Below are 13,147 nucleotides of genomic sequence, written 5' to 3'. Positions count from 1 at the left end.
TGCAGAAAACGTTGGACATTTTCCTGCAATTAACCAAGTTTAATTTGGTTTTACAATAATTTCATAGACATAATGGAAAGAACACATTATTTAGGTCTTACGGAGCCTGGCAATAGTGTAGCAGTCAGTCAAAAAACTGTAAATGCAAAGTCTTCCAACTATACCCAGCATAGCAGGACCAGTCGGGAAAGAAAATCCCATTAGCACACTGGAGACATTTGCAACGTTAGTTCGTATTTGGACAGTGAAAGAAAAAAAAAAAAGGCAACATGCCAGCCAGGCCGCAATAGCATGGAGTATCAGCTAGCATTGGTTTATTTTGCCAAAAGAGATCCTGCCATTTTGGCAGGAGTATTTTTAATGCAAAAAGCCTGCAGATAAACTAGCAACATCTAATTTGGGTGGTGCTGCACCCAATTTGTGCTTTAAAACCTTTTGGGACAATTTAAGTTGGCAGGGTATGCCCAGACGTGGGTCCCTTGATCACTTTGCCACTGGATTCAAGATAGCCTTGCTGAGGAGGGTTATGAACCCGAAAACGGTCCCAGGATGCTTGTTTCCGGTCCAGGGAAGACATGGCTTGGCAGTTCGGGCTGGACTGTTCCCATGAGCCACAGGGTCAGACTGATTTGCATATGGCCATGTCTGAACTGGGGTGGTGAAGTGAGCAAAAGAATGATGATGGATTAAACCCATCAGTTGACTGGGGGTGAGTGTTTGATTTTCTCAAGCGCTCCGTCTATCATCCCCTTTGGTATATCAGCTAGCATTGGTTTATTTTGCCAAAAGAGCTTCTACCATTTTGGCAGGAGTATTTTTAATGCAAAAAGCCTGCAGATAAACTAGCAACATCTAATTTGGGTGGACAGTCCTGCTGCTGCACCCAATTCGTGCTTTAAAACCTTTTGGGACAATTTATTTTTCTTTTAAAGTTTGGGTTGCTGGACACCTGGGGTCCAGGGCAACTCACTCCTCCATGTACAACCCCTCATGTAGCCATCTTGTGAATAGGCTATTTAATTCCCTCTTCCCCCCGCATGGCACACATTGATAACTGCATTTCTCCCATCAAGTGTATGTCCCAAATGGAACATTAAGGCTCTTTAGATTTAGAAACTACTTAAGTCTGTTGCATTCATTCCTCCACTAGTTCCAGGACACCCTTTCCTTGTACATCTGCATACTTTATAAATCTTGCATCATCGTTCTGAGGCTGGGTCAAGGGAGGCAGTGACTCCCCCGCTCCAAAGGCTTGGCGGTCAGCCAATCAAACCAGAGGTGTTGCTATGTTTTTAATACCTCTCCCACAATTAGCACACCAGTTATTCCCTCGTAAAGCCATTCATTCATTTTTCATGTTAAAAAAGGTATTTTCTTTTGATGTTCTCTGCTGTAGCTAACATTTTACAGTAGAAGTCAAGTGTAGACCAAGTCAGTGCACCCTATTACAGTTAATGCACTGCAACGGCGTGGCACCGAATGCACCCCTGCTCAGAAGGCAGAGAAAATAAGATCAGAAGTTTGACTTAGCTTTCGGTATTTTCTTTGCAGGTGGTAACTCCGCCTGCCTTTCAAAGGGGGCCAGGCATCATCCTGCAGGTGAGTTCCTCCCCTTGAGCACTGGCGTAACGAAAATTGAGGGGGGCTCCCTGCACGGTACGAAGAGGGGCCCCCTCCAGGCTCAATCAGGAGCTCTCTGGCCAGAGGGCAGTGCAGAGGGGGCCCCCTGGAGCTTGGGGGCCCCCTGCACCGTGGGGGCTGCGGGGGCCTGTGTTACGCCCCTGCCCTCGAGGGTGTACTGACTGCATCACCACTATGTTCTATGTAGCTCACAGGCCAATGGCCTCCAGAAAGACTATTTGCCTCTGCAATACTGGATGGGCAAAAAGGCAGAGAGATCCCTCATTTGCACAGCCCCACCCAGGTAAATGAGGAAAGGCCCCCCGGTGAATGCATCAGCACTACATGGACATCAACGCAACCTGTATTACAGAAGAGGCCACACAAGTGTCTGTCTGAGCTTCTGCAATACCAAAGTGCACAGGGATTTGGGGGGGGGGGGGGGGGGGGGTTAATAAGGAAAGCAAGCACACCAGTTGCACTCCCAGAGAACTTCTTTTAACCTTTCATCACACAGTAAATGCTGTTCTGAGTCTCCACACACCGCCAGCTTACCCACAGTGGTAGTCAGAAATGGATTACAAATGTTTAGCAGCACCTTGACATAGAGACTCCAAAAATGTGAAGGCATCCTCCAGTTTACGTTAAAAGTAGATTAACTAAGAAAGGTGGATGCAGTTTCAGTGGATTTGTTCACAATGCCACATATTTTGCCACTTGTTTTGAAGGGAACGTTCATTATTTAAAAGCCTTGCATTCTCAGTGGTATGTGTTCACGCTCCGCGTGCACTGACAACTCGGCCTCCCTCTCTTCCTTACTCAACCAGTCGGTGGACTGCCCAGGTGGCTACAGACACAAGCTCCATTTTCAGTTGAGCCTTCGAAATAAAGTTGTGAAGCTGACCCAGTAATTTCAAGAGGCGTGGTCAACCCGCAATCCAGAGTCCTACCATCCAAGGGGCCGGGTGGAAATCCAATAGAGAGGGCCACAGCACATCAAAATCACTCTCTGGAGTCAGTTAAGAAAACTGTATGGTGCTCTGGCATTCGCAGAATCTAATGTGAGCAAAACCCCAAGCCTAAAACTGAATGAACAGATTGCAGAGCTAGAGTATCAGGCTGTCAAAAGAAAGCCACAAACTCAAGAGAAAACCACAAACTCAAGAGAAAGCCACAAACTCAAGAGAAAGCCACAAACTCAAGAGAAAGCCAAGCACAGGAGCCGGGCCAGTTCCTGATGAGACTGTGGGGCCTGGATGGCGTGGCAATCTTGTGCCTGGGCTAAGAGTACGGATAAACTATTATACCCACTCTGTAAATATCCTTCAGTGCACATACAGAAGAAAAAAAAAAAAGTCAATTACAAGCATGATAATAAATGTTCAAAGAATCTGAATGAGGTTAACCAAAAATCAAAATCGGTCAGCTTGTTTTGGGAAACTGTTTATTTCAAATCAAGTCAGTAACTGAAATAACACACATACTGGTACAAATATAGACAGAAGAGATAGATTACAAATATTCCAAAAAGACTGTAAAAACATTTCAGCCTCAGATGTCGCACTTACTATTTACAGATTTACATAAAAATAGGTTTGTATAGCAAAAAAGTTTAACTGGCACGTCAAGAAGACGTTTCCAAAAGCAATAGAACACGTTTCCGTCTTTTTATGTAGGCCTAACAATCTGCGCAGCCTACAGTAAACTCGAAATTAAAACTTCCTGCGACTCCTGGCCAGATTTCCACGACAGCAGCAGGATGGAACATTCCACGGGTTTCCACTATGCAAAAAAAGGAAATGGGCTGATCGATTCATTAAAGACTTGTGCAAGCTGCAAAGACACACTGTGGCATTTCAATAGCATTGTTTGGACATGAAAAGCAGGCAAGCTGTGCCTTAAATGCCATGACCAGCGCGGAAACATTCCCGCACAATTAGGCCTATAAAAAGTAGATTTAAATTCAAATGGCACTCGGAGAAAATAAAACTTACTGGGTCTGTCAATTACTGTAACTGAACAAACGACGAGAAGGGGTTTGGTCTATGAAATTCAGAGAAAGGTGGTTTCAAATGGATTACAAAGGAGTATTTGACAGGAAGACCAATCCTTAACTTTTGAAATACAAAAATATGCGGTTTAACGATCGATTAGTCTATCGATGCCTCTCTAAATTCACTCCGTTTACATAAATTATAGAAAAACACAGAGCTACTCTGGTATGTTAACTATGAGGCTCCAACGTTTGCTTGTGGAGAACGTGGTCGACCAGAACAATTTGAGGACCTACAAAAGCAACACCCACTCTTGAAACTCGAGTAAACAGGACGATTACTCTGAAGCAGTTTTATTTGTAGCGAACGTAGCTAAAACTGGACCTTCCTAGGAGAGAAAAGGCGTTAATTGCTGAAGTCAACTTAAGTGTTAGCACTCCAGAAAATGTGCGTGTCAAGTTCTGATAAAAAAAAGGGAAAGCACTTTTCAGGCCTAGCGGTTCTCCCTTTGTACACACAGACAATACATAAGCCCCATGGAATTTCCTCTTGAATGCGATTCCTGAACGCTAACTGAACCATGCAAAATGTGGGCAGCAGATGAGCACAAAAAAAGTGAAATACTCGTTCCCGGAATGCATTAGTTCCACCTACCCTTGAAGCCCAAACCTCATTTAGAAGGAAGCTGCATCCGCATGCGCCTCCTAATTTCCTCACAAACCAATCGGCTAGTTTGTTTGCATTTTAGCGGCAAACTGTGCTGATGAAGGGAGAATGACCCTGCCATTATCTGGCACACTGACTGGGTCTGTATGGCTGTCTCCAAGCAGCGGATAAGGCCCTTGAGCCTGGATCATAACATGGCGGTGGAATGCAAACAGGGCAAGGGAAAAAAAAATAAAAAAAAAAGAAGAAAAAAAAAAAACACGTTTAGAAAAGAACTCCAGCACAAGGAGTGAGCGAGATGTAGGTGAGAGGCGATGGAATGGGTACAGACGACCCCATGAAGCACAGGAGGTGCGAAAGCGGGAACAGAGTTGTTGGTAACAGAAAGCAGAGTACCTGGGACGTCTTGAAAACAAGTATGAGGCAGAGGATACAAGGAGGCTGTGGGTAGGCGATAAGGAAGGGAAGATGATAGGTGCTGAGACAAGGAGAGGACAGAGAAAGGAGACACTCGGTTCTTTATTGGGGAGGGCGGTATGAGGACTCCATGAGTTATTAAGGAAACACAGAGGAAGTGTGGGCTGTTTAAGGGAATCCTAAACAGGACATAACTGCACACATTTCAGCTGTTTGTTTATATGAGTTAATTTGTGAGTTCTAAATAAGTGTATTACGTTTTGCCTCATGTTGCAATTTTTTTCCGTGATAGGCTCAAGGACATTTTAGTATTGCGAAAAAAGTGCTTAAAAAAAGTACAGTAAATGTAGGCACTGAATTTCTCCTAAAAAAACCCAGCTTCAATCGAACACCAACTAGACATTTAATTACAAACTTACTGACGTCTACATAAACCTCTGGGTGCACTGTTCTCAAAGGAGTGCTTTCCTCCACCCTTTAACTTTCTCTGCACAGTTGAAAACAGATTAATCAACTTTAAAAAGACAAAGGCCCCGATACGGGCAGAGTTGCATTTACAAATCTAATACAAGTTTCCTAAAAAAGAAAAGCTACTGCCACTCTTAAAAGAAATCTCAAAATCTGAAGGACAGGAAACTAAAACTAGGTTTCTAAGTGCACATTGAACAGGTAATTGTCAAAAATTACAAGCATTGTTGGAAAAGCCAGTAGTTTGAACACTCCTACTCCAGCGCTGACAAAGACAATAAAAAAAGCTTGTTGCAAGACAATTACAAAAATATTGCTTGCTTTGTGTAAGCAATGAACAGATGAGGTAAAAATACATTTGCCATTATAAAATGTACATTTCAGATCTAAAATATCCCATGTGCATTTCATTGAAGGCGGAAGGCTAGGCCAACAGGAAGAAGGCGAGACAAAGTCTAGCTGGCGGATAGGGGCAAACAATGCACCAAGCTAATGGCACAAGGTTCCAGATCCAGAGCAGAGAATGGCTTAATGAGGTGTAGCCAAAGGAATACATGATGTTCTACTTCAATGAAATAAGCGCTATTACATATCAAATCTAAGCAGCATACCAACAATCAAATGTGGCCAGAATCCTTGTGAGGTGCGGGCAACTTCTTGCCCACTACACATTATAGTGGACATTTCTACTACACTATATCACAATATATGGAAGCAGTAAAAGGAGACAGAGCCTTAATGTCTAACAATGCAAAAGATACGTCAGAACGATGTAGTTAGGAAAATGTTGTGCCACCGGTTTCAAGCTAGCCTGGCTGATGAGCGGTGATGAGCCAAAACTATTCCCAGGATGCAGATTTTCCGGTCCAGGGAGGGCCTGGCAGTTGGGCTGGACTGGTTATATGGGGAACAGGGTCAAGGCTGATTTGCATATGGCTGGGTCCAAACTGGAATGGCCTGGCGAGTAAAATAACGATATCTGTGACTGGGGGTGAATGTTTGACAATGTTCAACATTCCGTCCATCATCTTTTTGTGTCGAGTTAGGAAAATTCATATACATTTCCCAGAGTTCCAATGTCATTAGTACGCTAAGTAAAGAACAGTCATTCTAGCTCCTTGGTACACCCACAAATCAGGCGCTTCAATAAAGACAAAATACAGGTGCCACTTTAAAGGACCCCTCCCCATAATTGAAGGCATCCCATACTCCATGAGGGTTAAGACTAGCAAGCACTACAAAACTAGCCAGTGTGTGCTTTTGATGCATATGGCTTCTACGTTTCAGATAGTATGCACACCGCTTCATGTTCACAAGACAGGATTTTGCTGACAGACTGTCAACGTTCTTCGTCCTGAGCTATTATAGATTAGGCAATTGGAGGTGTTTTTGAAAGGATAAGTGTGGAACACATAAGCAGTGTGGGGTCAGATAAAATCCCTCTGCTGCAATATGCACCCAAACTAGAATTGCTAATGCTCGCATGAATGAGCACATCGGGGGTGACCATGGTCTGTGGTCTGACTTCAATTTTTCAATCAGGGACTTCTATAGCATGGCTACTCACGTGAGCATCTCAAGGCACTGGACTGAATACAGGCTTCCATGAAACAAGCCAAAGCACCATCATCGGCACAGCAGAAATAGGAATCGTGGCCCAGCATCTAATAGCGTTTCAAAGTTTAAAGGGGATGAGGATGTAACGATTGAAGAACTGATTTCATTCTAAAATCACAGACTCAGCTTCTAAAGAGGTGAACTCCCTTATGCTGCTCTTCGGCCATGCAATTGCTTTTAAAGAATAGGCAGGTTAGATATGACCCAATTCATAGACCAAGCAAGAACTGGCAAATCCAAAAGGTCTGACCTTGGCAAGCCAGCAAATTTTTTAAATGTATTTTTGCAAAAACATATGCAACATACATTAAAGGTTTAAGATTAATAACAAGTTAAGGTGTTGTCACTTAAAAGCTGGCATGCATGTGTGGGGCAACAACAAAAGGAGATTACCCTGCCACTGGAGTGGACTACTTTTTACATGGATGCACACATGAGCAAGAACCAAATAAAGTCACTCACAGTGTAGAGAGTGAATGGTTGAAGTGGCCAGACCAACTGCTTTATGGGCAGAGGCAAAACGTGAGTGACTCTTGGCCACACCAACGGCTATAGAGAGCTAACAGAAAGCTCTTCTATATACACATAAGCGGACATATTTTTTAAGAATTATTTGAAACACATGAGGCTGGCAAGACCAATAAAAATCTCAAAGCCAGACCTAATAAGGGCCAATAACAGATTTCAACTGGCAGTCATTGTTGGAAGAGTTTTATTAAAATTCAGCAATAAATTGTAGTGCTTTCTGTAATTTGAATGGCATTTCAGAAAATAAACTAGTCCAGGGGGGTAGCGTGCTATAAAAAAATAAAATAAAAAAACCCAAGGTGGGCAGGTTCTATGGCATGTTGAGAAAACGTAAAGGCGGAAATACTTCTGTTAAGACTAATGCAAAGTCTATAAACAGAAAAAGAATCTAAGCATACTAGACAATACCCACTCTCGTGCCTGCCTGGGCCGGCACAACTTGGGACACCTTCTCTCTTCCCGTACTTCAGGTTTCTCAATACAAAATCAGCACAAGTTTCTTACAGACCCAGATAAATCCAAGTTAACAATGCCCATCACATGCACACGTAGCACCGAAGGCACAGTCTCCAACGATTTCACACGAGTCTATGGAACTTAGAAACAAAGTGCTTTGGGTACATCGTACATTTCCAAGGTTTAACAGCATAACAGTTGATCAACCAGATGGCCATTTCTATAAGTAATCCAAGCCCAACCATGTATTCTTTACTCTACCCACATAGCTAGCTCTTTTGGAGTCACCCAAGGATACAACCATCAATATACAAATTCAAAAGCACCAAAAAACGTGTCTCTGGTGGAGAAATCAACTGCCGCCTTCTGCCCAAACAGGCAAAGCTGGAAAGCTACATTTACTATCCATATAGAAATTCTCTTTGGAAAAATTCAAAACAATCCTCACCGATACTAAATCTACGTGCATTCTAGTAGTAAAGCATGTTGAAAGGCCTCGTCTGGTTAATACAATTTGAGGAGATCAGCATCTGATGCACATTACATATAGAGAAAAATAATTTGAGTGCTTAATTAATATGTAGAGGATATACATCTTTCCCTTTGTTTCTACCAGTACCAATAATGTAAAGTGTTCTAAATTTTGCACACCCTCATGATTATTTAAAGAAAGGTGCGAAAGCTGATAATATTGGGTGGCACAGGTAATGGTGAAACATATCGGCGACAATCAGATATACAGAAAGCAAAATAAATATCCTGCACTCATCTAAAATATATTAGATTAACAAAAAAAAAAATCAGCTACATTAATTAACAAAATAGCTTACTTTTGTCAAACATGAAGGTACCATTGTTACACACAAGAAAAACTATAAGAGGTATAAATACAATGAAAAGATTTTGATCCCTATTGGTCACTTATAAAATTATAAATATGTACCATCTACCATAGCCAATACAGAAATGCAGAAACCCATATACACCCGCATTTCAAACTTTTGACAGGTCTTTCATTTTGATCGGAAAATGGCATTAAAAAAAAAAAAAAAAAAAGGAATGCCCTCAGTAAAGTACACAAACATAAGGTACTAAAAACATAAGAATTAAATTAAGTATAAAAAGTAGAATTTTATTCTGGAACAATCTCTACAAGCCACTGTTTTTTTCATTTACATGATGCTATTTTATTCTGCTTAACAATAACACTACACAAAGAATATTCTTCAAAACTATAAGAGTACCTTTCGAGTCACCATTTTAAGGATATTGCGCCATGGATTGCGCTCGAGAAATGGATGGCCAAGAAACTGTAGTTCCTAGAGCCACAATCAAAATGCATCATGAAACCCCTGAAGTCTATTATCCGAAGATCGTTATAAAGGAATTACACGTTTAGTGTTCTAAACATAATAATAAAAAAAATAATAAAAAAGGACAAAAGCGACTTACCCAATATATATATTATTTTTTTTATAGTCTATATGAAATGCCCCACAACCAAGCTTTTCTCAACAGGTCGGTATTCTAAAAGGAACTGACAAAAAAATAAAAGTCACGCAAGGTTTCCGCTTGTTCAGCAAAAACACACATTTATAAAAAGTATGTGGTGATCGTTCGAGGTTTGGGTGGCATCTGCGCCATCTTTGCTTCCCCTGCGCCTTTAGCCCACCCCCAAAAATATACCAAAATAATTTGGCAACACTGTCTTAGTTTTTAAAGGCAAACCGGTCTGTTCTGCCTCTACACGTGGCACTTTTACCATGGAGTAAAATATTATGGGTCGTACGGAGGATTTTTTAAAAATCATTTTGATACAAGGTACGGCAATGGCATTTGCAGGTACACCCAAGTTCGGCGCCAAATGCGGTGAAAAAGTCTGTTCAGGAACGAGCAATGTTTATGCGTAGAACTCATTTGTAGGTGCCTTCTTGTAGATGGGCTTCTTTCCAAGGTCGTAGGTGCCTTCATCCTTTTTCTTCATGCGGAAATACAGGAGGAGGATAAGGAAAACAGCGAAGAGCAGACCGACAACACCACCGGCGACCAGAGCTGGAGGGAGTGGGGAAACAAAGAGAAATGAGTATTCTGGATAATGCTGTTGAATGGCATTTTCTACACTTGAAATAAATACATTCAGCAAGTTAAAGATACAAGGGCCCAGTCACAGCTAGCTAAACCCAAGTTAAGTGCATTTAGCTTAAAATATTTTAAATGTTTCCATGAATTTGTGAAATCTAATGTGAAGTGTACTGATTCAGATGTTCCCCAAAATACCCCTCAACTAACAGATGGTCAGGAGAGTTAATCAACTCAGCAAAAATGGCAGAACGACTACTTAATTACTTTAATATACAGTGGAGTTAGGAGTAGTCATGCTGCAAGCTTAATAAATCCACTAAACTATTTACAAAAATTACCTACAGGGCAATCTAATGTTTAAACGTTCATTAGACAATTCACAAAACTTTGTTTCCATGATGTAAGAAACACGTATGGCAGATTTTCAGTTAGGGTGCCACAACACTTGTGCCTCAGATTCACAGACAAGACCAGCAGCATTTGCAACAGCTCTCTACACTCGAGCACTTCGTATTGGGCATATGCCTCAGTACTGTATGGGTGCCAACTGCCTACGTCAATGGACATATGGAGGTCTGCTGATTGAAGCAGGCCTACTGTCAAATCCTCACACAGTCAGTTGTGGTGATGGAAAAGGAGTAGCCTTTAAGGGCAAGTCCTTGGCAAGCTCATATTTACAATCAACTCCCCAAGAAAGAATCAGAATTTAAATTATATATACACTGCAAAACCTCATACATGTTGAGGGGGGGGGGGGGAGGGGTGTAGAAAGAGAGGTTTCGGAATTTACTTGTGCGCTACCAGCATCACACAACACTACATTAATTTGGCTTAGTCTGCTCTTTATGGATATATATTTGTGTCTGTAGGTAAGTGTTGTAAAGTCAACCGTGCCGTGGGCACACCCAACGTTTTGTTTTTTTGCTGACTGGTACTGGTGGTAATTGACTCGGACGACCGTGGGCTGTGCCTAACCAGGCCCAGGAACAGTGCTATGCTGAAGACACACTTAGGAATACAGTTAAAACACTTACATACACAAGGGTACACTATGGGTTAGGGTGCCCTTATGATTGGCATGACCTTCCCTAGAAGGCCCTAGTACATAATAGGGCAGGGGGATTGAAACTACCTTCAAGTCCCTAGTATATAATAGGGAAGGGCGGTTTAGAGGCCAGCAGCCCTTTATGCACTTGCATGTGAGCACTGCTGAAGCAGCCCAGAGGTGCAGGACTGCTTTTAAAATGCAAATTGTGCTCAAACTCTACTTTGGCGTTTGGGACAGTTAAAAATTAATAAACTACAATGTTTTCACATATTAGGTATCCCCCCCCCCACCGCCCCCAGGTGTCCCAGGGGTGGGGGTTAGGGACTTATAAGGAGGGTCCTTATAAAATAGGTTTTATATGTCCCGAGGTTAGTGAAATTGCACAGTTCTCTCTCCACATTGTAGTGAAGTGCTTCCCAAAATAGACTTTTGTGCTAGGAGCACTGTGAAGTGAGTATCTGAAATATGTATACATATTTAGAACCTAGAACATCTAAAGTCTCTCCTAGATGTTCCAAGGGGGAAGGGGGCTGTAGGTATAGACAGGGTCCTTAATAAAGATGTTTTATAAGACATGGCATTGGAGAAATTGCCCAGTTAGTTTTCCCCATTGCAGATCCCCAGCCACAAGAAGTTATTAAATAATAACTAATGTTAAGGAGGTCATAAAAATATCATTCAGTGACTTATTTGATAAATCCAACAATATGCTATTGTTGAATGTATCCTAAAATGTACAGACAAGAAGGTAAGACGGTCAGTAAGCCAAAATTCAGCTATCCAGTGATCTGTACGGATTGGTCAGAGTTAAGTGGATTAGCCAGGCTGCTATGATGAGGTGACAAGTAGCCCCTGGGGGTAGATAGCGATTCTGGGAGGGCATGATTCTGCTACATAGGAATGAGAGCAGGCGGGTGAGGCCATAAATAATAAACTTCAATTGAAGGAGGCAGGAGAGGCCAGTTTCATTTACACCCCTACTCTTTGAACTCAGTCAGATGGAACGAATAAGGAAGCAATGAGCAGATGTAAGGGGGAGGGACAATATGGAGATGAGGGACAATATGGAGATGAACCACCCTGAAGGTGGGCTTAGCCAGCTCTGGTCTCCCTGCTGGAAAATCAGACATGTTGCATTTTGGAGAAGTGGTGCTCTCTGGGAGACAATAGTACCACACTTTGGAGGATATGGTCATACTCAGGGGTGTTCTCCTGCACCCCATTGGACAGCAGTGCCCACCCTGCTTGACCCAGAGAACTTGGAATAAGTATCTGAGAGGAGCAGAGCCTCTCAGATCTGCTGCTTGTAACTAAAGGAAGAAGGGTCCATGCTGAGAAGTTTGATTGGCACCAACCAGGCCCTGCACTCTGAAAACTGCGCCTGCTGCACAATCTGGAACTACAGCCCTGTGGACTACCTTGCTTTGTAAGGACTAAAGAGTGGACTCCCTGCAAGCTACAGGTTAACAGAGTTCACATGTCCCATCACAACCAAGAATCCCCAGGCATGAGTACCAGTAGATTTGTAAGGCATTTGTCCAAGTGGATTGTGGGAACTAAGTCCCAAACTTTCAAGGACTATCTTGGAGCTTCCAGACCCTTTATGTAAATTGGGACACGTTAGGACCCTCTGAGGAACTTCAGGAAGAAGTTAGAGGTTTAGAGAACTTGAGACGACTTTGAAACAAAAGCTCCACAAGTGGACTGACATGACCCGGCCAGTCAGGCCAGGGATCCTCAACCGCAGGCCTGCCGGCATGCCATCCAGATTTGTCCCACTGAAAAGCTCTGGCGGTCCGATTTCCAGAGTTGGACCAGGAGTAGGCTGAAACCCAAACTGGCAAACCCTCATGGAAGCCGGCCTCATGAATAGCAGTGAGGGACCCCTGAAGAAAAAGCTTTGTAAAAGGGTCTACGTCCGAACATAGGAGAGGTGACCAGGAACAACCACAAGAATCAAGCCGCCCAACTTCAACCGTGAGCCGGCTGGATCCCTAGTTCATCCTGCTGGAAAGCTATGGAGGTCTGACTTCCCATTAGTTTGACTGGGAGCTCGTCACAAGGCAAGCCGGCAAACCCTCACTGAATCCCAGACTGGATGCAGAAACATTTTCAAGTCAGAAGGTAAAAAACTTTGACCGAGACCCAACGAGAGGGGTAGCCATGCAGGGCTCCATCGCAGTCGGCCCGACCTTTGCCCTGGTCTAACACAACCAGATGTGCTATAGGTTTCTGTGTACTATATAATGCT

At 42.8% G+C, this 13,147-nt stretch overlaps 1 protein-coding gene across 1 annotated transcript in view; it reads right to left on the bottom strand.

Moving 5' to 3' along the window:
• Positions 1-8,877: 8,877 nt before the first annotated feature.
• SDC4 (syndecan 4) overlaps positions 8,878-13,147 on the bottom strand; it is a 29,310-nt gene continuing 25,040 nt past the window's right edge. The window contains exon 5 of the mRNA XM_085619076.1: positions 8,878-9,818. Coding sequence (XP_085475202.1) covers positions 9,667-9,818 — 152 coding nt within the window. The 3' untranslated portion in view covers positions 8,878-9,666. The remainder of the gene's footprint in view (positions 9,819-13,147) is intronic.

This window comes from Triturus cristatus, chromosome 7, assembly GCF_964204655.1.
Source record: "Triturus cristatus chromosome 7, aTriCri1.1, whole genome shotgun sequence".
Lineage (NCBI taxonomy): Eukaryota > Metazoa > Chordata > Amphibia > Caudata > Salamandridae > Triturus > Triturus cristatus.
Note: the sequence above shows the minus strand (reverse complement) of the source record. Positions and strands in the feature narration are given on the sequence as shown.